The sequence below is a fragment of the Leptidea sinapis genome, chromosome 15, assembly GCF_905404315.1.
Source record: "Leptidea sinapis chromosome 15, ilLepSina1.1, whole genome shotgun sequence".
Taxonomy (NCBI): Eukaryota; Metazoa; Arthropoda; class Insecta; order Lepidoptera; family Pieridae; genus Leptidea; species Leptidea sinapis.
This window is the reverse complement of record NC_066279.1, coordinates 12,792,412-12,818,172: the sequence shown is the minus strand read 5'-3', so window position 1 is coordinate 12,818,172 and position 25,761 is coordinate 12,792,412. Positions and strand designations below refer to the sequence as shown.

Sequence of the window (25,761 nt, the reverse complement as noted above, 5' to 3'; positions counted from 1 at the left end):
CCCGGGGTATAATTTGGAACACTCCTTTATACCACGGGCTGGCGTGTTCGTTTACGTCAGGAAGGATGTCTGTTCTCGACGCCTGAGTTTTCTTGAAGGACAGGACCTATCCATCATCTGGCTGCGTGTAGACTGCGATGACCATCCGCGAATCTACGCATGCCTGTATAGGTCCCATAGCGGTAACGCAGAGACTGACCGGCTCCTCGAACACATCCAAATGGCTACAGATTCCGTGTTGGAGCAGATCCCCACTGCAGAGATCGTGTTTCTTGGCGATTTTAACGCCCACCACGCCGAATGGCTAGGCTCACGTACCACCGATCATGCAGGGAGATCTGTTCACGACTTCGCCTTAGCATTTGGTCTGACGCAACTGGTTATTGCGCCAACGCGAATCCCAGATGTGCAAGATCATACACCTTCACTGTTGGACTTTCTGTTGACCTCACATCCGGACGTCTACCCAGTTTCCGTTGACCCTCCTCTGGGATCGTTGGACCACTGCCTGATCCGGAACACCGTGCCGATCACGGCCCCGCTTCTTAGGCTGTCGCCGCGTGTGGCAGAGTGGGACGAGATGCGGTGCTTTTTTGCATCCTACCCGTGGAGGATGTGGTACTGCAAGGTATGGAACTCTTCATTCCATCCTCCTCTGTGCCTATCGGTGGCAGGTCCCAACCATGGTTTGACCGCTCCTGCAAAATGGCCTCTCGCCGAAAGCAGGAGTGCTATCAGGCTTGGGTCAATGCGGTGGTATCTAATGATGCGAATTCCAGCGAACTTAAAAAACACTTCAATCATGCCTCCAGGTCCTTCAAAAGAGTTATTGCTGACGCGAAGTCGAAGCACATTGGCAGAATTGGCGAGAGACTTGCACGCTTTCCCTCGGGAACTCGTGCGTTCTGGTCGCTCGCCAAGGCTGTCCAAGGAAACTTCTGCCAGCCAGCCATACCGCCACTGCACAGGGATGATGACTCGCTGGCCCATGACGCGAAAGAGAAAGCTGATCTCCTGGGCTCCCTCTTCGCATCCAACTCGACTATGGATGACCAAGGTGCACCACCACCGCATATTCCGCGGTGCGATTCTTATATGCCGGAGGTAAAAATCCGGCATGGTGCCGTGCTTAAGGCGCTTCTCACCTTGGACATTCACAAATCGAGCGGGCCCGATGGCATTCCCCCGATAGTGCTGCGGACATGTGCTCCGGAACTGGCGCCGGTCCTTACCCGTCTTTTCCGGCTCTACCTTTTCCTACTCATCAGGCGTAGTCCCGAAATTATGGAAGGCGGCTTTAGGGCAACCGATCCCTAAGAAAGGTGTACGCTCAGATCCGTCCAACTACCCCCGCCCCCCCCCCCCCCCCATTGCCATTACCTCCATTTTCTCCAAAGTAATGGAGTCGATCATCAACCGCCAGCTCTTGGGATACCTAGAGGGGCACTAGCTGATCAGCTACTGCCAGTACGGTTTCTGTCAGGGTCGCTCAGCTGGTGATCTTCTTGCGTACCTCACCCATAAATGGGCGCAAGCGGTTGAGTCGAAGGGAGAGGCGTTGGCGGTGAGTTTAAAACCCATAAACGCTGGTGTCCCGCAAGGCTGTGTGCTATCCCCTACGCTGTTTCTTCTGCATATCAATGATATGCTGCAAATCAGCAATATTCATTGCTATGCAGACGACAGCACAGAGTATGCTTCCTCCACCGGCCGTGCCAACATATCCCGGGAAAGCGTCGACGAGAACCGGATCAAACTTGTGTCTGAAATCGAGACTATGCCTTGTATAGTCTCGGAATGGGGCCGACAAAATTCCAAATTCAACCCCAAGAAGACACAAGTTTGTGCGTTCACCACTAAAAAGTCTCCCTTTGTCGTATCCCGTCGATTCGAGATCACTCCTCTAACTGCCACAGCCTGTACTGGCATACTTGGCGTCAATATATCGAGCGACGTTCAGTTCCGTGGTCACTTGGAAGAGAAGGCCAAACTGGCCTCTAAAGAGCTTGGTGTACTCAGTAAGGCGAGACAGTACTGCACTAAAAGCCACCGCCTGCAACTTTATAACCGCATACAACGAAGAGCGGCTCGAATCATCGACGATCAAGTCATCTCCGATCGACTTGATTCTCTAGCATTGCGTAGAGATGTGGGTTCTCTCTGCATCTTCTACCGCATTTATCACGGGGAGTGCTCAGAGGAGCTGTTCGGGTTGATTCCAGCGGCCGAATTACACCATCGGATATTACGTGCAAAGTACCATCCGCATCACGTAGACGTCTGGCTTTCCAAAACCGCGCGTTTTGTTCGAAATTTCTTGCCTCGCACAGCCACTTTGTGGAATCAACTACCGGCAGCGGTCTTCCCGAACAGATACGACTTAGGGACCTTCAAGAAAAAAGCATACTCTCACCTTAAAGGCCCTCAACGCATTTCTTGACACACCTGTTGTTGCGGATGTCCATGGGCGGTTGCCTCACCTCTCCCTATCCCGTGAGCCTCTTGCCCCCTCTCATATAAAAAAAAGGTATATTGTTACATTTTAAAGAATATTATTCCGTTCCTTACTAAAGGACACAACTCCGAAATGTATTTATTTTTTTTTATTTGGGAAACTTACAGCCATTTTTACAAATTTTACACAACAAATAGATTAATAAATGCTAATTACAAGCTTCCACATATGTTTTTAAATTGCTTAAGCTCAGATTAATATATAACACAAACAATACTGTAACACAAAATAGGTTCTAACATATGAGATTAAGTGCTTTCTTTTTTTTATGTTAGACTTACATCGACACTGTCTTTGGTAAGCACATTCTTAGCTACACGAGGACTACAAGTAAAGAGGTCAAAACGGTCATCATGGTTAAGCTTGTTGAACTGCCGCATGCAACGAGGAAAAAAGCTATTTTTCCGGTAGTTAGTGTGGCTGGAATCGATGCCAAACAAAGCCGGTTTCCTAAGACTACGAGTAGGAACATTAAGATTAATTTTGCTAAGAAGCTCCGGACTATCAATGTTATTTTGGGCTAATTTCAGTAAGAACGCGATGTCAGATATGTTTCGCCTCTGATGTAATGGAACTAGATGGAACATCAGGCTTCGCTGTGGATATTCAGACATTGGTATATTAAATTTATATGACAGGTAACGCGTGAATTTCCTTTGGATTCTCTCGATGTTGTCTGAGTAAATTTTATAACAGGGATTCCAAATTTGAGACCCGTACTCTAGATGACTACGTACGTAGGCGAAATAGATAATTTTTATAGTTTTCATTCTTTTAAAATTCTGTGAAGCACGGATTATAAATCCAAGAGCCTGATAGGCTCTATTTACTACAGCATTAACATGGTCATCGAACATTAATTTATTGTCATGAATTTACAACTAGATCTTTAATGTTTTTTATAACAGCTAAATTTTGATTTTTCATCTTATAGTTATATTCAAAAACGTTTCGTTTACGAGAAAAGTTTATAAAAAAGCATTTAGAGACATTCAAATCTAACTTGTTGAGTGTACAATAGTTATCCAGCCTGTTCAAGTCATCTTGGAGAAGTAAAGCATCATGAAGATTGTTAACAGTCTTGAAGATTTTCATGTCGTCAGCAAATAATAAAAACTCTGAATTCGTAAAGCATGAGCTGATATCGTTAATAAATATAACAAATAGCAGGGGTCCCAACAATTATCCCTGAGGAACGCCTGACGGAATATTAACCCACGTCGACGTATAACCATTCAGAACAACCGCTTGAGACCTATTTAAAACGTAGGAAGAAAACCATCTATACAAATCACCATGGATGCCTAGAGAATATAATTTTGACAGTAGTATACTATGGTCATAACGGTCAAAAGCCTTGCTGTAGTCAGTATAGACAGTGTCAACCTGAGAACCTTTATCCATATGAAATGTTGAGTGATCATTAAAAGTAATTAGATTTGTCACAGTTGACCTTCCTCTCAAGAAACCGTGCTGTTGAGGGATAAACGTTGATTTAATGTTATTGTATAGCTGGTTGTACACAATACGCTCTAAGATTTTTGCTAACAAACATAACTTACTAATAGGTCTGTAGTTTTCTATTTGATTCTTAGAACCTTTCTTGTGAATCGGTGATATTAATGCTGATTTCCATATAGCTGGCATAATTCCCTCAGTAACGGAACGACGAAAGAGTATTGTCACTGGCTTAAACAGTTCGTTGGCGCAATTAACTAGAAGTAGTGCTGGTATGGTGTCGGGACCAGCTGACTTACTGAGATCTAGATGATTCAAGAATCGTCGAACCTCCTCTGCAGACACTTCAATAGAGGAAATACTGCAAGACGTATTTTGTAAATTTGGAAAAGACGAAACATTGTCAGGTTGAGTGTCAGGAGCCAAAAAAGTCGATCGAAAGTATGAAGAGAATAGATCGCAGATTCCTGGACCAGTGTCACTGCTAGTACCAGAATAAGTCATTGTTGCAGGATATACACTACTAACCCTTTTACTCTTCATATAAGACCAAAACTTCGTAGGGTTGGCAGCAATGTTATTTTCCATTTTGGTATGTACTCTTTATAGCAATTATCTTCAGCTGCTTTAACTCTATTTCTAAGTAGTCTAAAGTTGTGTTCGTTTGATTTATTACCATAAATTTTGAATTTCTTGAGGTACTTAAATTTTTCTTTTATCATTTTTATTAATGGAGTATTATACCATGACGGATACTGGCCTATCTTTGTAGTACGCATCGGAATAAATTGTTCTCTAAGTTTATAAAGGATTGAATAAAAGTAATTAACCGCATCGTCAACACTACCAAAACAAGGCTATTGTCCCAGTCAATTTGCGATAAATGTAAACATATTTTGTCGTAGTCACCTCGTATGTAAGAATAAGCAGTGCGTTTTGGTGTGTCAAGTGCACATAGTTCGATAAATAAGGGTTGAATAATTAGGCTTGGGTGCAGGGCATCCTCAGGCGGAGCAAGGCGCAACCAAAACGAAGTCATTACAGAAAACTAAATCCAAAATGCCACCTATATTATTTTTATGAAAATTATATTGCCTAAGGCTGCAATGGTTCATGTGATTAACAAATTCTTGCTTTCGGGGATTCGTAGGAATAGAAGGTACATAACCAACGTCAGACTGAAGCCATAAAATGTCACTCATGTTGAAGTCTCCAACAACAAGAAATTTCTGTGATAAATTACAATCAACTATGTTACTAAGATTCCGACAAAAGCTATCTAATTGTTGAAAGAAATTCAAACCTCCTTTTTGATCGCATACTTTGGTGACTGCAGTTTTTGGACGACCTTGTCAGGGATCATCACTGAGCTTGACACGTCCACGTTGAAATTCAGCAAACCAGCGATAAATTGTGGTTTTGGATGGGGCTTCATCACCACATGCAGAAATCATCCGGTGAACACACTGTTTTTGTGTTAAACCACTTCGAAAGTCATAATAAATCATCGTTCTAGAATTTTCTCGAATCAATTCCATTTTCTCAACGACTAAACAAGTTTGAAAAGACCTTGTGACTAGACCGAGATTTTTTTTTCAAATAAATAAATAGTATTCGATATTTAAAACCAAGGTGTTTTCAATTAAAAAGATTTTAGTATGACAGGAACAGTGGAAATATTCCATTCCCGATACTTTTAGTGCGACCTATGTAGTACCAATACAACACGACAGCTTCCGTCCTTGTAGAATAGCGGCGGTATACTGCGAGTTTTCTGTTCACACATCGCATCCAGTAATGACGGATCCGTTGAACGTTATACGGTGCCTAAGTGTGACCAGGGCACAAATTTATGACGTTATTTATCCGTTAAAAACGTACCAGTAAAACGGACTACCATGTGTGAACGGGACGTTAAGGTCGACAGGACATTCTTTATTAATTTACTATGGAATATGTTGAAATATGTAAACTTTTCTTGAAAAATTAGCGTTAATATATATTTCAGTAAGTAGTTTTTTGTCCGAATATAGCATACCTAGTTACATTTTATATCAAACACAAAGCGATCTCGCACTTAAAGGTCGAGGATTTCTGCCGGTACAATTAGTATTCAAAAAATAAATAATGCTAAGCTTATATAGAAAATCTCACAAAAAAATAGAAAATAAATAGTAAGTAATGTAAGAAAAAATGATTTTATTGTAAAAAAAAGCGTGGGGTGGTTTATAAAATATTTATAAGTCCAAGTACTTATGCCAAATTTCGAGTTAATCCGACATTTTGAAAGGGGTTAAAATCATGTTCAAAGATTTTGCGACTAACATACGTATAAAGCTAATAAAAGCGTATTAAAATAAATTATAGGTTTTTGTTCTCTGATGTAGATACAAGTATTATTATTACATTACTGAGAAAATTATCATTGCCATTTCTAAGGAATTATTTTTAAAACAGGAAACATCACGACAAAATAATATGAAGAATAAAAATCATCATTTTGCTTCATAGGGTTTATAAATGATCTAAATTCTAAAGTATTATTATTTCATAAACACAAGATTAAATTTCCTATCGTTCAGTATAGGTACTTACACCCATATTCTAAGTCGTAAACTCATGATTTCCTCGACTCGACTCAACCTCACTGAGGAGTTTTCATATTCACAGTTGTCATTTTTGTCCTTACCTCAAACACCTTCACTCGAGGTGAGTTTGAGTCGAGGAACCAACTGTCAAATGTAAGGTTGATCGCCATCTACCTTGAGGAAGTTTATAACTGATTGTTAGTTACAAATTTTATTTCATTAATTTTTTATAATGTCTTTCGAAAGTTTTATTGAATATATGTACGATAGTCCTTACGACTACTTATCGCGACGATATTTACGAGATGCAGAAAATCCGATGGAAATTTATGATGAAAATGAATTTCGAATAAGATTCCGCTTCACCAAAAATATTGTGGCAAGCTTTTTGTTACCCCTGCTGTTCCAAAATACCGGAGACAGCAATCGTGGATTGCCGATTCCACCCGTGATCCAAATGCTAGCAGCCTTACGATTTTACGCAACTGGAAACTTTCAAGTAAGTATTCTTATAACTTGTCTACATTCATAAGATTGCAATTTGCAATACAAAGCTTTGTTGGTATACATTTTAACTTTAATCGGTATTTACACAGATTGTTTGCGGCGACTTGCACCAAATAAGTCAATCAGTTGTTTCAAGGATTGTGGCCAATGTATCGAAAACTTTAGCTTTTAAAATAAGGCGCTTTATTAAATTTCCTGACGTCCCTGAGCGAGCTAATGTGAAGATTCAATTTCATCATGTTGCTGGATTTCCTGGGGTTATTGGATGCATTGATTGTACCCATATTCCAATAATAAATCCAAACCGACAAAATGGCGAAGTATTTCGCAATCGTAAAGGTTGGTTTTCAATTAATGTGCAAATAGTATGTGGCCCTCGGATGGAAATATATGATATCGTAGCACGCTGGCCTGGATCTGTCCATGACTCTAGAATATTTACTAATAGCAGGTGTTATATGAGATTTGAAGAAGGGGAAATGGCAGGTTTACTGATTGGTGATAGTGGTTATGCCCAGGCATCATACATGTATACACCAGTCCATAATCCACAATCACAACCTGAATTCAGATATAATAGGGCCCATATCAGTACTAGAAATATTACAGAAAGGTTTAATGGTGTATGGAAAAGAAAATTTGCATGTTTGAATAGAAAACTGCAAAATAATCTGTCAAATACATGTAATATTATAGTGGCATGTGCTGTGCTGCATAATATTAGTATTGAGACCAATCAAGAAATGATTGAACCCTTAACCAATCTTGCTGTAGTTCCAGTCCCTCTCACTGGTGATACAGCACGAGGTAGTGTTATAATGGCTGCATTTATAGCAAGACATTTTAGTTAACACCTACATCTTATTATGTTTTTATACTTTACTTTTTTTATATGTTACTTAATTTTTTTGTACATTACTTTAAGGAAAATTTAAATATTAATCTTTACTATTATTGTTCTATTTATAAGTTTGTTAAATACTGTTTACAACTAAATTTATGGATGATGTATAAATAAATAAATACTTAGCAATAAAGTTTTTTATTACACAAATAAACATATACTTACAACCTAATACTAACATATGAAATTCTTCTGGAATCACTCTGGTCCATATATTTCTTGACCCTGAAATGTAAATCATATAATAAGACCTATATTGTAAATGTAAAACAACAATTTCAGACATTTATTTCATTTTTTTTAAATAATAACAATAGGCCTGTGGTCTCCGTCTCTCTAGACCATACCATCAATAGAGAACATGTTAAACTGTCGACCCAGTCACTACCACTAACAACTGATAATAAATGTAAAGAGTTGCAATAAGTTATCTAAGCAGCATGGCAAGTCGAGGGTCTATATCCCCATCATCTAATAATAAGAAAAGACAGCAGTGATGAACAGTCAGACATTAATTAAGCAGTTGATTATGGCAACTATTTTGCCTATTATAATGTGTTCAGGTATAACGTTTTTTTAATTTAATTGAGTGTACATTCATTTTAAACTTTGAAAAAATATTTTTATAATTACCTTGTGATGGAGCTGCACTATAATCAGTCACCCGGGACTCTGTCAAATGTGGAGGAGTGTTTATAATGTTTTCTGTAAAATTATGTGTAACATTAATACTTAACAATAAACATAACTACTGAAACGTCCGGGCAACTAGAGCGGCTTTTTTCTTTAGACAGTCAAACGTCCAGGCAACCAGAGTGGCCCAGTCGACTTGCGTATTTATTTTGTGCTATTATCTGTATTATGAGTGAATTAGCTTGTCAAATACGATTTTTTAAGACTTAGGCTTATCTTTAAATATCAAGTATCCAAGCAAAAATTAAAAGAAATAATTTATTGAAAATCGCTTTGCGGGGGGATTTGTCTTTGTTTGTTTTTGTAGTGTCAAGTGTTTTGTTATTGTTTTGTGTATCATGTAAGTGTAATATTTTAATTACGTATTATATTTGTTTTATATATGAAATTAATCCTCATGATATCTAGTTTCCGATTTTATCTACAAATTACATATAAAATTCTTCTTACGACATTAAATCGACAAGTTATAATAGTATGATCGATACTACTTTTTTGATTTGGTTTAAATATCAAATTTTTATTGTAATTCAATTAATTAACAGTAAATCATTAATATAATGTAAAAGCTTGTAATAGGGACAAAATATCATAAATATAATGTTTATAATATTCAACAATCTGGATGTATTGAGACAACAAAGTATTTCACGTTTTACTTGTGCATTCCGCAGATAAATTGTAGGTATATACTAAGAATGGGTGCTTTATTTTAGTTTAATGCAACAATCCCGTAAGTCGAAGTAATGACATATTAATATCAAAAAATAGGTTATATAGTCTATTTCAATAATAATCAAGTTGTATTAATGTGTGCGCTAATATTTTACATAAAAACTTAATATAATGAAAATGTTATAACATTTCTACCTATAATCTCGAGCTTTAACCTTTTATTTATATATAACTTGGGTTCAAAAACATAATTTATGATTTTACACATTGATTTTCTATACTTTTCACTATGTGAATGTATTTTTTATATAGCCATAGGTGGAGTCGTTATGTAATTATATCGCTTTTAATAATGATTAATCTCGCGCTCGCCATCGGATAATCTTAATCGCGTCATAGGATGTTTCGCTACCTGCCAGCTGTAATTAATCGGACATTGCAATAGATAATATATAATAACATAATATTATTTTTTATAATTTTAAAAAGGTTGGTTATTTTACCTTTTTCTGACAAATGTTCAACCTCAACACTAACTGCTGGTACTTGAGATGATGTATCTAACAACATCACATCATCAATTTGGATTTCTGACAAACAAAAAAAACAGTCATAAAAAATCACAAATGGCAATAAACTTTAAGCAGTAAGTACCAGAAGTACTTTAATGCTATTTACCTGCACTACAAGGTATGTTATCACTGTCAATTACATCTGCCAACTCCACATCTGTCTCTGTCCTCATCCTTTCCCTTTTCTCTAGGGCCAACATACTTTTACGCCTGGTTTTCAAATTGTCCCAACATTTTTTAAGTTGAGCTTCAGTCCTCTAAAAATAAAGTGATAAAGAAATAAATGCTCAAGTGTTTCGTAAAGTTTGCCTTAAGTGAATATAATGGAATAAAATATATTTTCAACTACAGTAAGTACTTACTTTTGAATTCGTAGGAGTACAATGCCATAGAAGGCATTGTACTCCTCTGTTAGGCGAAGCCAGGCATTTTTTTTAGCCACTGCGCTCACCATAGTTGTGGCTATGGAATTTAATTTGTATTTGAATACTAACTCCTGCAGACAAATCTTTTCGGCTTCATTGAAAAGCTGTCTTCCAGTTGCAGCCATTTTAAACCAGTAATTTCTCAATAAGAACAACACACGATTGAATTCACTTATATACTGCGAAGCGAACAAAATATTTTCTTCTCCAAGCCACCCACTTCACAAATATCACAGTATTTTTTGCGCAAAACATGGGTTTTGTTTTCAAGTGGATTTAAGGAATTCGATTTACGTAAAAAATGCGTTAAAGTTTGTTTATTTATGTGTTCGCTTTCATTTGACACTTCACTAATCACTTGACACAAGAAGTTGAAAGCCACAGATAAAAAATCGTCAATTCGTCGTCAAAGGTTAGCATTCCTCGAAACGATGACGTAACTAATGAGTTTTACCTCGACTCACACAGATCGAGGATCCTCATGAATTCCTCAAACTGACAGCTATGAATGTCATTCCTTGAGGCCTCCTCGACTGAGTTCGAGTCGAGGGACTTTCGAGGTTACGACTTAGAATATGGGTGTGAGTCTGGCCATAAATACTGTAACAATAAAAAATAAACAAAATATTACATATGAATTTGGAATCTGCCATTTTTATATGATTGATGATGTTCATTGAGTTTTCTGATTTCTCACTTTGGCGCCAATACATTGTACAATACACACATCAAAAAAGTCTATTCAACATGCATGATATTACAAATTTACCATTTATATTAATTAATTTCTAAGTATTTATTTACTCAAAGTGCATAGGTATGTAAACTTTTTTGTTATCGTCGACCAATCGCTGGTTGTAAAAAAAAATACGATTATGTTTAGTTTTTTAATAAAATTTAATAAAAGGGAAATGATTTGAATTTAAGTGCGTTTTTATTGCTAGTCTGGATTTTATAATTTTACCAACCATTTAAATAAAGTTAGCGACTAAATTGAATTGTTAGATATTCTTGACGTCGTGGAGCGACGTCATTCGACGGCAAATGAAATGCAAAGAGCTGTAGGGATGTTGCAAGCGGGAAGTAATCAATCTCAGGTATCTCGGCATTTTGGCAAGTGTTATTTGTCGTCTTTGGCAGCGCTACAATAATACAAGGCAACCCGCTGAACAGCATTCAGGCCGTAAAAGGAGTACAACCACTCGGCAAGACCGGTACATACAACTGACTGCAAGACGCCAGCCGATGTTAACCGCTCGAGAGATAAGTTTGAGGCTACAAAATTCAAGTGGTGTTGATGTCAGTCCCCAAACTGTGCGAAATCGACTGCATGAGTACGACCTACGAGCTCGACGCCCAATTAGGTGCCCACCGATACGTCACGGTAATCACGCACGTCGAAATGAATGGTGTAGAGAACGCAAAACATGGACCCAGGAACAATGGGATAAAATTATGTTTTCCGATGAGTCGCGATTCGGGTTTAGGCCTGATACAAGAAGAGTGCTAGTGTACCGTCGGCCCGGAATTACTGAAAGGCCCAGGTGCATTCAGGAAGTTCAACCATACAGCGCGGCGGCTCAACAGTTATGGTATGGGCGGGTATTATGAAGAACAAGCGAACTGAGATCGTTTTTGTAAATGGAAACATGAACGCTGAAAATTACGTTGAGGATATTCTTCAGACCTTATGTCCTTCCATTTGCACAAGCCTTTGTCTCCGATTTTACGTTAATGCATGACAATGCGCGTTCACATACAGCTTGGCGAACCAGCCAATACTTGGCAACGGAGAACAACCGTGTATTGCCCTGGCCTGCACAATCGCCAGACCTCAACTCCCATCGAGCACGCATGGGACCTGCTCGGCTGCTCCAGAGACGTGTTTTGAAGGACTTGGACGGAGTGACAACAACCCAACAGCTGAAGGATTTGCTACAATTCCATTGGGAGGGAATACCGCAAGATGACAACAGTAAACAGTCTCATTAATTCAATTACTATTATTATTTTGACAGAATGCTGGATAAAACATGTAATTAATCCCCCACTTATCGCGGACTACTCAAGTGCTCATACACAAAATAACTATAATCAAAATGATGGAGTTATTGTTTACATAGCCACTTACTTGAACTTTGCATCTTTTGAGACTTCAATTTCGGAGGCTAACTGTCTTGTTATTTCATACAATGATATTCATATTATAGCAATATATAGACCCCGCGGCCTTCAAAAATCCATGGACGTTCTTAGATTATTTTAGTATGTTCTTAGAAAGTGCTAAATATAAACGAATTATTTTAACGGGTGACCTGAATCTAGACCTTCTTCCGGATAGTCTCTGCACTTAGCCAGGAACACCAAAATATTCTTGCTCTCAACGCCCTCGTACCAGCAATCAATTGCCCTACGAGAGAAATGCGTTGCCTGGATCATTTTGCTATAAAGAACATAACACATTCCCATACATTTGTCTTTGAACCCACTATTACAGATCATGCTCCTATTCTATTAAACCTTAAATTTAACAACAAAATAATTAATAACTCGCTAAAATACAAAACTAAATACACATATGACTACGATGCCATGCAGGAAGGCTTAAGAAAACTAGACCTGGAAAGCTTTTATAAATCAAACGATACTTATTATACTGCAAACTATCTCGTAAAAAATTTTCAAAAATTAATTTCGAATAATACGCTAATATCAATTGTCTCTAAGAAATTTAAACCTATCAAACCATGGATTACGTATAGTATTCTCAAGTGTACGAGGAAAAGAGATCGCCTGTACAAAGTATCTAAAAAATCGCCATCCGATCTAAATAGGATAACTTATACTAGGTATAGAAATATTTGTAACTCACTGTTGAAATCACTTAAGCGGCAATACTTACGAGGAAAATTAGAACAAAACACGGGTAACTCTAAAGGTACTTGGGATACTATTAAAGAAATTTGTAATTTACCTACTACTAATGATCTCCCTACTGAATTATTGAATACTAAGTCTACCCCAAGAGAATCATTAGCAGAAGTAAATAAATACTTTACTAATATTGGTAACAACCTTGCCTCATCAATAATTAGTAAACTAGGCGAACACAAAATTGATTGCTCTGATATGGCCTCAAATAATCCTCTCGGATCTCTTATGCTATACCCTACTGATATTGTCGAAGTGAAATGTATTATCCTCAAACTTAAATCAGCAAGTGCTCCAGCTCCATCCAAACAGGCAGTTGTAATTCCGGTTCATAAGAGTGGTGACAGAAAAGTTGCTTCAAACTATAGACCCATATCATTGCTGAGTGTTTTTAGTAAGATCTTGGAAAAATTAGTTAATATCAGATTAACCAAGTTTCTTGAAAAATACAAGCTACTTGCGCAAAACCAATTTGGTTTTCGGTCAAATCAATCTACTCTGGATGCAGTACTTGAGGTTACTAAATATATCACTAGTACCCTAAATAGTAGCAATAAATGCATAGGCGTTTTCCTAGATCTGCAAAAAGCATTCGATACAGTCTCAATTCCTATCTTACTCAACAGACTTTCCAATTTGGGAATTAGAGGAATAGCTTTGGACTGGTTCAAAAATTATCTTAATGTAAGACAGCAGTGTGTTAAGATAGGCGATCTTACTAGTGATCTTATCACCATTGACTATGGAGTTGCCCAGGGAAGTGTTTTGGGCCCTACACTATTCCTAGCTTACATCAACCCTCTTTGTAAGATTTCTCCCACGTCAGGACGTATCGTTTGCTTTGCCCATGATACTGTGGTTTTATTTCATGGAAATCAGTGGGATGACGTGAAATCGTTAGCTGTCAATACCGATAAGACTAAATATATGTGCTTCAATATATCCAACAGAAATAATCCTGACGGACAATTTACTCTCCCAATACACACATATCCTTGTAAGCGGAAAAACAATCGATCTTATTGTAAATGTAACATCCTAGCCAAAGAGGACACCATAAAATACCTTGGTGTTACGCTAGACGAACACCTTAATTGGACGGCCCACATTTATAATACAAAAAATAAAATAAAACGTCTCATTCCATTATTTAAAAACCTAAGAGACGTGGCCCCAGTCGAGACAACTATGATGGTGTATAAATCTCTCTGTGTTCCAATCATGACCTGTTGCATTTGTGCATGGGGTGGAGCTGGCAAAACGTTTATGCTTCAGTTAGAACGAGCGCACAGAACTCTACTAAAAACAATTTTCAATAAGCCGTTTAGGTACCCAACCAACCAATTACATGTAGAGAGTTAACTTCTTAGTGTCCGTCAGCAATATATTTATGGAATAATTTCAAGATTTCATGTAAAAAGTAATATAAATTCTAATGATAATAACAGAATAAACACATTTCGTACCCCAATCACTAAAACAGGCTTTGCTCAGTCACAATATGAATTTAATTCGGCATACGCTTACAACTACTTCAGTAAATATAATAAAATATAAGTAAAATAAATAAATTCTCGTTAACAAAATCTTTAAAATCATGGCTAGTAGTATTACAATACGAAGATACAGAAAATGTTCTTAAAATTAAAACTTAATATTCAATTACTAACATTTATTTAATCTTGTGCACAGTTTGACATACTAACAAAGACTTAAAGAAAAAAAATCACACACACACACACGCTCACATACACATATACGCACACACACATACCTCTTTTTAGTGAGTTTGCTAATTTATAGTTTAATAATGTATAAGCCTTTCGGAAGGACCTAGCCTCTGCAACTCAGGGTCCTATCGCATCCTATCGCAGAGGGTAGGGCACAAAAACATTTTGTACCACATATTATTAGTTGAATAAATGATTATTATTTATTATTAATGAATAATCGTCGCCGACAAGATCTGAATAGCAGAGGCCATACTTTGTATTAAATTATCCTATTCTTTCACAATAAATTCATTTTGTTTAGAAATTTCATTTTGTTAAAAAAATTTTTAGTTGCTTAATATGTACCTTAGTTTCTATCTAGTATATTCTAATATTGTTAATTTCTGTTATTAAAAGAACTTATAAAGACAAAAGCTGTTATTTTTACAACATAACTAAGGCCCTAAAAATATTATTTTAAAAATAAACTACAACGTTATAATGTGAAAAACCATCCAACCAAATTTAAATTAGTACATGTTGCTTAGACTTTTTTGATGTGTGTATTTTGCGATTTTAAAATGGAGTGAAAATAAACAGAACTGAATCGCTGTTATTGCATTACTCAAAGTTGGTATGGAGCCAAATGCAATTTTAAAAATTCTCCATTGCTTGGTATTAGTAAAATGTTTGTGTACTGCCCAGTATTAATAGGTATCATGAGACCCTTCTCTGTTTGCGAGAAAAACATTGTTTACGGATGAGATTTTTTTTTTGCAATTGAGCAACATTTTAACAAACAAAATGACCGTATTTGTGCTCAAAGCTCTAAGGAAGCTTCCCAATTAGCAGACAGAGTGCAACGTGGGCACCATCCGACTTCAGTGATGGTTTGGTAGGGTATTAGATATGAAGGAGTTACTGAGCTATACTTTTGTGAAAAAGTTATTAAAACATCGCCACAAGTATATCAAGATACCATTCTTGAGAAGGCAGTGAAGTCCCTTAAAAACACCATGTTCAATAACCAAGAATGGTCCTTCCAGCAAGACTCGGCGCTGGGTCATAAAGCTCGTTCACGCAGTCTTGGTTGGAAACAAACGTTTCGGACTTCATCAGAGCTGAAGACTGGCCGTCGTCTAGTCCCGATCTTAATCCGCTGGATTATGATTTATGGTCAGTTTTGGAGAGTACGGCTTGCTCTAAGCGCCACGATAATTTGAAGTCCCTAAAACAATCCCTAAGATTGGCAGTGAAGAATTTTTACGTGGAAAGAGTGCGTGGCCTCAACTTAAAGGACTGCATTGCATCCAATGGGGACCACTTCGAATAAGCTTTTTGTATTTTAAATTGTTTTATATTTATGTATTAAACTAACACACTGTAAAAGTAATAAATGTTATATGCAATATATTTTTTTTTTTTGTTTCAGTATTTATGGCAAGACTAGGTATAAATATAAAATCAAGATACTAAACAACCATTCATACAAAGGTTATGAAAGTTCGGTCACTAACGCAGGCAATTTCAGTTCATTGTCAATTTCGTCGGTGTTTTCTGCATGAATATCTCAAATTATTACTTAAAAAAATGACTATTTAATATATGACAAAATAAAGCAACGAAATATTATTATAGTTTACCTTATGTAATCGAGACAAAAACCTACTACAGTTAAAGAACTACGTTTAAAAAGACCGATATCAAAAACTAAAAAGTATAAAATAAATTAATAAAAATTTAATTGAATACACCTCTTATGAATACCTTTAATATTAATAAAATACTATTACTTGTTGATGATTTATTGATACGTTTGATGTCGGTGCCAAGCCAAATGTAAGGAACCTACACGCGCCACACGTAAGGTTGAGCGGGATAGCTTCGTCTAGAGTGGGCAGACGTCGTCGTACATTACAGTAAGTTATTAATAATATTAAGTTATTTTGCTTCATAAGATATATGATTTTAAAAGATTGCTAAAGTATTATTATTTAATGTGCACTAGATTAAATTTCCTATCGTTCAGTATATAGATATAAAATCTAGATATTAATATCTATTCATAAAAGGGATATGAAAGTTCGGTCACTAAGACACGCAATTTCTGTTCATTGTGAACTTCGGTATCTTTCTGCATGAATACCTAAGAGGAAAACATAATAATTCTAGTTTCGTGAAAAGAAAGAACATAATATAAAGTTGATTATAAAACCATAAGCAGTTATAAATAAAACTAATTGTTTTCATTGAAAGTCCTCGTTTATTCTAAAATATAACTGCTTTTAAACTTTTGTTTATATAATATAACTGCTTTTAAACTTTTTTGGAAGGAAGGTTGGAGTAAAAATAAAACCACAAATCAAACAATTTGTACTTATTTTAATAGATTATTGCAATAACTTTCAGATAAATTCACTGAAATCCCTTAACTATACGATACGCATAGATTCACTATCGCACCCAAATAATCGCGCGCTAACCACCCAGTATTCAAGGGACATTCAAGATTTAGAGAGCCCGGAACGCGAAGAAGTTCTAACGACATCCATTCATTCCGGTCTTTTTATTGTATATTTTGTACAGCAGAGTGACACTAAATTCCATGCTCGTGCTAGTCTTAAACATTCAGCAGGAATCACCAATGGGTTATGAAACTCGATCCAGATCCATTTTGTACCGGCTTTCAGCAAGTGTTCAACTATCGCAGATTTTTAACTATCGTTATTTTGCACTGATGTGTTTCTTAATAGGTTGAGAAATAGCTCTTTTCATTTGTCCAACATATGAATTTCGGCTGCAGCAGTCAACTTTATAGAACTCAGGGCACTGGTAATGGAATCCTGCCTTTTGGTGCACGTAGATAGGCGAAAACTTTTTTAGGGGTTGAAAAATCCGACCTTATTTATTAGTGACCGCTTTCACGTATTGTGAATGCCACTTGTCAAGTGTCCCAGGTGATTGGTACATGGGTCACACTAAAAGTTTTGCACTTCTGTTATGTTTTTTGAAATGTTGCATCGTTCTTAAAAATAAAAAAAAGCAATAGGCAATCATTTGTCAATTGTTTTTTATCACACACCAAAGTTCTATGTACGCAACGAAAATGGAATTAAGTTGAAAAGATTTTAGAGCGATGATTTTTTATGATTTTATAAGTTCTATCTCCGCAAGACTGTGCCGCTCGTCTTCAAAATGGTTTTGGGGGAGAAGCATGTTGCTTGAGCACCGTGAGGCGATGGTTTGCGGAATTTGAGAGAGGTCTGGTTTCTTTACATGGCGAATATCGTGGGCGACCTTCAACTGACTTCAACGAAAAAAATGTGGCTAAGCTGATAAGTGGCTAATTGAAGAAAACCCGCGGAGACAATTAGAGGACTATTCGGGATTAGTATGAGCCAAATTCAGAAAATTTTACACGAAGAATTGAAAGATCGGAAACTTTGTTGCCGTTGGATCCCTCATGAACTGACAGCGGAGCAGAAGCGGGCTCGCGTGGACCACTGACATTTTTAATGCTGTTTATTACATTGTCATAGGACACGAAACGTGGATTTATTGTTTTCAGCCCGAAAAAAAACAGCAATATTGTGAATGGATGTTTGAAAATGAGATCAAGTTAACAAAAGTGGGGCAGGCGAACGTTGGTAAAAATGACCGCATTTTTTTCTCAGCTACGGGTCCCATCAGCACAATTCCACTTGAAGATAAAAAAAGAGTGATAATGCCTAGTGGTATCCTACTATTTGTTTACCCAAGGTGTTAGAAAAAGTTCGCAAAAGACGACCAAAAAGCCGCGTTCTCTTACATCATGACAACGCTTCTTCACACACGTCCAACAAAACTAAGTCATTTTTAGGTTCCAAAAAGGTACAACTCGTCACCCCTCCTGCACATAGACCCGAACTAACACCCTGTGATTTCTGTATTTTCCCCAAAATTAAGGATTAGATGAAAAGTTTCACTTTTATCAATTCCAAAGAGGTCTTCAGATCTGTGGTCCTCCTGTTTTAAAAAATAGTTCGATCGCATGAAAAAATGTTTGAAATGTAAATGAAAGTATTTAGAAAAGCAATAAACATAATATTTTGGTTATAACATGTTGTTTTTTTAGGTTACGCAAAACTTTAAGTGTGAACTACGTACACTATAATAGTGTCCTCCAATATCATGAAATAAAATATCACACAATTACAGGTTTTGAATTATCTGGTGCTAAATCACCGACTTGATCACTGTTACCACTTTCACTACCAGAATATTGTTTTTCAGTTCTATGTAATCTACCGTGTATCTTCAATTTATACGATTGATTAAATCTCTTATGACATATATTACATGAATACGGTTTTTCACCGGTATGAATTAAGGTGTGTTTCTTCAAATCACTAGATCTTCTAAAACTCTTACCACAGATGTTACACGAATACGGCCTCTCATCTGAATGTATTCTACTGTGTATATTCAAATTACCAGATTGTTTGAATCTCCTACCACAGACGCTACACGAATGCGGCTTTTCACCGGTATGTGTTTTAATGTGTTTCTTCATATCAACAGATCGATAAAAAGTCTTATCACAGACATTGCAAGAATACAGCTTTTCGCCGGTATGTACTTTATTGTGTTCCTTCAAATGAATAAATCGATTGAAGCTCTTATCGCAGACGTAACACGAATGCCGCTTTTCGTTGGTATGTATTCTATTATGTTCCTTCAAATAAGAAGGTCGATTGAAGCTTTTACCACACACTTTACACGAATACGACTTTTCATTTGTATGTACTATACTGTGTTTCCTCAAATTTTCAGAAAGAAGAAAGCTTTTACCACAGATGTTACACGAATACGGCTTTTCGCCGGTATGTATTCTAATGTGTCTCTTCACATCACAAATATTATTGAAGCTCTTACCACAAACATGACACGAATACGGCTTTTCGCCGGTATGTATTCTAGTGTGTCTGTTTAAATGACCAAATTCACTGAAACTCTTACCACAGGTGTTACACGAATGTGGCTTCTCACCGCTATGTATTTTAGTGTGTCTTTTTAAATAACGAAATTCACCGAAACTCTTACCACAGATTTTACACGAATGTGGCTTTTCACCGCTATGTATTCTATTGTGTTGCTTTAAATAACCAAATTCACTGAAACTCTTACCACAGATTTTACATGAAAGTCGGTTTTCACCTTCAACGCCATGTATTTTATAATGTTTCTCCAAATTCACAGATCGAATGAAGCTCTTACTACAGATGTTACATGAATAAGGCTTTTTGTCTGTATGTATTCTATTGTGTGTATCCAAAGTATTTTCACAAGTATGTACTTTTTTATGGGTCAGTAATACAGATTGGAACCTAAAAGTTTTAGTGCAGACAGAACAAGAATAAACTATACTGGTTTTCTCTTTTTTCTTCCTGTTAGTTATTGTTTTATGAACTAAATGCTCTTTCGTGCACATTGTTTTTATATTGTTTTTGTTGCATGCTTCTTTGCTATTGTTGATTGTATTGTTATGTTCAATTTCATTCCATTCATTAGTTCTTCTTTCCGGATTTGCATTCACTGTAAAAAATATATTACTGTTATTTTCAAAGACATATTTCAGTCCACAATTATTTTATGGAATTGGAGGAAAGACATGCCGATAAGGTCTAGTGACACTAAAAGTACTAACAGCGACCTGAACTAATTAGGGCAGGAGCGCCAATTCTTCTTATGCCACTGTAACAACATAGTTACAGTGACACAAGAAGAATTGCAGCAGACCTATCTGCTGAGTGGCAGTTAAAAACTTAACATGGCAACTTAAAATTATCAACGCCGTGGGGTATCCGGCAGAGTAGAATAGACCTCCCTCATTCTTACCGAGGCGTCGTAAAAGCCAACTAAGGTATTTCGACGTCCGTAATATCATCAAGTATTTGACGTCTCCAATTTTTGATTGACTGAAGATTTTTGATCATGATTTGTCATCGTGATAGGAGTTATTATTTTGACTATCCCGTAATAGCTGTGCCAATTTCCTAGACTGTATTTGATATTTTTCTTGTACTAGTCTATTGGCTAATTCCCGCGCTTTATTGTCTAAAATGTCAAACTCGATATTATGTTATTTGAATGTCAATTCGGAGTATAACACTCTCAAGTGAAGCTTGAGATTGTCTCGAACTGAAAACCAATATCGGCATTCTTCGTTTAACCATATTTGTTTACATTTATTTACGGCTATAGTGCTTGCGCGTGAATGTGTATTAGATCGGATGTTGATGTAATTAGGGATGACTTTTAGATGTTTACACTCTTGATTGAACCAAACGTTATGGACTACCAGACACTTAAGCTTGGTCGACTTGATGTATAATTTCGCCTGTTCGGCTATACCTGCCGATTTAAGAAAATTTATTGAAGTAGGCGTTACTTTGCGGAAATCCATAATCATCCAAATGATTTGAGTTTTCTTTAGTTTTAATTCCGCCAATATTTGTCTTTAAACAATTCGACACATGTTTCGCCTCTACACGAGGCATCCTCAGGATGTGTTGTCTCGCCAAAATCTGGCACGAAACTGAATCAAATGAGCCGGAAGCTCCGCTATTTTATACCCTCGTCCCATGAAATGACGCGCTGTGATTGGTAGGCTGTTGTGACCTATTACCCGCGGAAGAGATACGTAACAATGGTGAAGGGACCAAATTTGTTTGTTCATTCAACAAGGTAAACATGTTATTTTTGTGTTTTATTATTTCTAATTAAAATCCTTTTTAACCGACTTCAAAAAGGAGGAGGAATTTATTGTTTAAGGAATGTGTTTATTACATAAGAGTCAAATTTTAATGAAATGCAAAAAATTGCTTTTTCTGAACAATATAAACTAGTCTTGCCACATACATAATTTTATTGTCAGTACCTGATAACTCATGCTCTATGACACCCATCTCTTTGTATTCTTGTTTAATGAACGGACCATGTTGCATGTTGCCTGCATTCACATTCGATTCTAAAATTTAAAAGTCAGTAAAATATAATATTATTGTACATTTATCTCTATTCGACTCATTTTTAAAGTTCCGTAGCCAAATGGCAAAAAACGGAACCCTCATAGATTCGTCATGTCTTTCTGTCGGTCCGGATGTCATTGGCACTTTTTTCCGAAACTATAAGAACTAAACTTTTGAAACTTGGTAAGCAGATGTATTCTGTAAACCACCTTAAGATTTTTATACAAAATAGAAAAAAAAAACAATAAATTTTGGGGGTCCCCCATACTTAGAACTGAAACTCTAATTTTTTTTTTCATCAAACCCATACCATTGCGCGAGAGACACTTCCAAAGTGGTAAAATGTGTTTCCCCTTGTTACTTCTAAAATAAGAGAATGATAAAACAAAAAAAATATATGATGGTTTGTAACGAGATCTAGTAAGTAGCTTTTATTTTAATTCTAAATAACTTAAAACTTAAAAAAACAAACACTATTATTAAAACATCGAATAAAGTTACAACAAACTACAAGAACTTTTATATTATGTTATTTGCTTCTACGGAATCCTTCATGGGCGAGTCCGCCTCCCACTTGGCCGCTTTTATTCACTATGCATGTTATATATCTACTGGGCCTGCAATACACTCAACGAGTGGCATGGGAAGTAGAGATGAATGGAGGTAGAGACATAGTGTGGCGTCAATACTCGCCGTGCCATTTTGTCAACGGAACAAGTGCGTAGCGTGGCAATTAAATGCGCGTGTAGAGTAGGGCAGAAAAAAGCGACATGTGTAGCGCAAGGAGCATAGTGTGGCCGGCCAATAAACTAAGTATACTACCTTAATATACAAACACTCTCCTCATTACGGCAAGACTAAATTTAAAAGTTCATGTGCACTAGTTTTACAGATGTGTTAGTGAGATGTGTATTTTGCTTTTAATTGTCTAAAAGAGACCCTAAGACAAATATTGATAAACGGTGTTATATTAATGAATACAATATTTTATTTTCTTAAACATAATTTCTTAATTGATAATATCTTAGAAAATAAGTGTTTACTATGTATATATACAAAGTAATACAAAATATTTTAGTTAATATGTTCTACAAAAATAAGCACCATGAAAGCAGTTTAGAAGAATCAGTATTTACCTGTGAAATGTTTCTGTATTTAGATTGTAGTTGTAGATAACGACAGAATCTAACACAAAACATGACATCATTATATTTTTACTATCCGTTAAAACACACAACAATTACTATAAAAAAATTAAAATGTGGTCTAATTCGACAGAAGACTAATGGACACTAAATTATTTCAAAACAGTTTCATGGTCCATCTATTCTGTCTCATTCCCCTAGGTTTTTGTGTAAAGATAGTTATCTCACTCTCACACAGGGTTTGTCTATAACGCTACTATACTTAGATTATGGGCGGGCCCATACGTAGGAAGTGGGTTCGTTTGTATCACAGGCAAATCATTCATCAAGACAAATCAAAAAAAAATTATAGGTTAATTACAATTGACATATGTCATGTAAGGCTGCTACTTGCTCTTTTCAGAACAGATTACAAGTTCTTATGAAAATAATTCTAATACCTATCAATTCAGTTTACAAATAATTTCAATTATAGTATATGCAAAGTAACACAACGAAAATACTCAAACATCACTGACTGTGTTATAGAAAGTGTCGAAACAATAAAATTTTTAGGACTTAACATTGACAGTAAATTAAATTGGAAGGCACATGCAATAGAACATAGTAAGAAGATAAGTAAATTCTCGTACGCACTTCATGAGCTTTCAAAATGTTGCTAATAGACAAACTGTTCTGACAGTGTATCATAGATTTGTTGTATCCAACTTACGTTACGGCATAATTTTCTGGGGAAGCTCATGGGAAAAAGATATAATTTTTAAAGCCCAAAAGATCTGCATTCGGTCAATGTGTAGTCTTAAAATAAGGGATAGTTGTAAACCATTCTTTAACCAACTTAAAATTCTTACTTTGACCTCACTATATATGAAATAGCATTATTTGTAAAAACTAACCCTGACACATTTGTCAGAACATCTGAAATCCACAATATAAATTTGAGAAGCAAGAATAGATTACATTTACATAGCAGCAACACAGCTTCGATGTACAATAGTGTTCTTGAAATGGCGCCGAGAATCTTTAACAAGATACCTACACATATCACAGAACTTAAGTTGACGTGTTTTAAAAAGAAACTATTTAATGTGCTAGTGACAAAATCGTACATTTCCATAAAAGACTTCTTCTCAGATACAACACTCAATTAACATTTTTTTAAATATCATTTTACTTAATTTAATTTCTTTTTACCAATTTCACTTGTTATATGTAATTTCAAAATATTCAATTATTGATATGTATATCAATTAACTGTCATTGTGTATATATATATTTGTTTGACTTGTTATTAATTACTATTTGTACGCCACAGCATGTGGGCAAGGAATGGAGAACTTTTACTGTGATTTGAAACATCTATGTATACCCATGACTACAAATAAATGATCTTATCTTATCAAATACTAAATGCCTTAGATGAGTAAGTAAAACAAAAAGTAAATTAATAAGTAAAAACACAAGAGTTATTGAGTATAGTAGATGCATCAATCCACACATATGGTTAATTGGCAATCCAATACTTTAAGACAACTGTGTCTCGAAATTTCAAGCAATTACATATCTGGTGGCAATTTTCACTTGCCTTAAGGTATGCCACTTGATTGTTAACCTCCTCTGATAAAAGAATTCAAATAAGTTTTTAAAGTGTTACAAATAGAAATAATTATGCTAAATATAGTGTGTGATGTTGTACCTGGTAATTCATGATCTGTTGTTTCAGCTTCCTTCTTAATATCCAGTTCAATAATCTGTTGACTGTCCATTTTGAATTTGATCAGATACAACCAACTACTAAGACAAAAATCTCGGTTTTGTCTAAGAGCAACCTAAAATTGAAAAGTATTTCAGAAGATGATAACACGACTATGGTAGCAGTTATCATTTACATGATTATGTATATCTATACTGTAATATATTCCAAATTATACTAAAAATAAATACTTACTCTTACTTCAATTATGATTTTTTAACTAATAACTATAATTGATGATAATAAAAAAAACTACGTATAAAAAAACGACTTCAAAAACTGTAATGTATCCAATAAATAAAAATTTAATATAATACACCTCTGCAAACCTTTAATATTAATAAAATACTTTAATAAGTATTATGTGCTACTTGATAGGTTTTAAGTTATAATCGATAGCGACTCGCTGGCGATGTCAAAATCTGTGTGTGGACGTGAATATTAGCAGCGATTTAAGGTCGATTCACACATATAAGTGAACCCACAGTTCCGGCACAGTACCGCATCAGTGATAATTATTCATTCAAACATTCTCTATGGATGTATTCACACTTGTCAGTGTCAGTGTCGTCTCAGCACCGTCAGTGTCAGTGCCGGCACCGGCCATCACGGAGGCTCATCAAACTTAGGCCCCCAAAAAAAAATTTTTTTCTATTTTTGAATTTTCAATATCGCATATCGTTAGTTCGTAGTTTGTTCTTAATTGTTCGCTATAAATAATTGTTTGTTCTATTGTTGTTTATTTAAAAACAATTAATTAAAAATGGGGGGAAACGCCTACTATTTGGTTCTGGCACTCGCCGTCCGCTGCCGCGGCACGCTACGCTCGGCTCGTGCGTTGTTTAAACTGTTCTAACATAACCTAACCTACCC

General features: G+C 36.0%; 3 protein-coding genes and 1 long non-coding RNA gene across 10 annotated transcripts in view; 2 read left to right on the top strand and 2 right to left on the bottom strand.

Annotated features, from left to right (window-relative positions):
* Nucleotides 1–25,761, top strand: part of LOC126968306 (zinc finger protein 883-like) — an 87,459-nt gene that overhangs the window by 26,144 nt on the left and 35,554 nt on the right. The window lies entirely within an intron of this gene.
* Nucleotides 6,781–7,962, top strand: LOC126968337 (putative nuclease HARBI1). The gene is made up of 2 exons (XM_050813311.1): nt 6,781–7,060; nt 7,158–7,962. The coding sequence occupies exons 1-2, from the start codon at nt 6,794–6,796 to the stop codon at nt 7,917–7,919; spliced, it is 1,029 nt and encodes a 342-aa protein (XP_050669268.1). The 5' UTR covers nt 6,781–6,793; the 3' UTR covers nt 7,920–7,962.
* LOC126968362 (uncharacterized) lies at nt 8,128–10,075 on the bottom strand. The gene is made up of 4 exons (XR_007730188.1): nt 10,019–10,075; nt 9,844–9,930; nt 8,606–8,677; nt 8,128–8,197 (listed from the first exon to the last, which is right to left on the bottom strand). It is a non-coding gene; the product is annotated as an uncharacterized LOC126968362 (long non-coding RNA).
* Nucleotides 17,343–25,230, bottom strand: LOC126968317 (zinc finger protein OZF-like). 3 transcript variants are annotated; one of them, XM_050813265.1, is made up of 4 exons: nt 25,084–25,230; nt 24,832–24,964; nt 21,900–21,989; nt 17,343–20,554 (listed from the first exon to the last, which is right to left on the bottom strand). In XM_050813265.1, the coding sequence occupies exons 2-4, from the start codon at nt 24,899–24,901 to the stop codon at nt 19,164–19,166; spliced, it is 1,551 nt and encodes a 516-aa protein (XP_050669222.1). In that variant the 5' UTR covers nt 24,902–24,964; nt 25,084–25,230; the 3' UTR covers nt 17,343–19,163. The 3 variants fall into 3 exon arrangements, with proteins under 3 accessions (XP_050669222.1, XP_050669223.1, XP_050669224.1); XM_050813266.1 differs by having other exon boundaries at nt 25,090–25,226; XM_050813267.1 differs by lacking the exon at nt 21,900–21,989.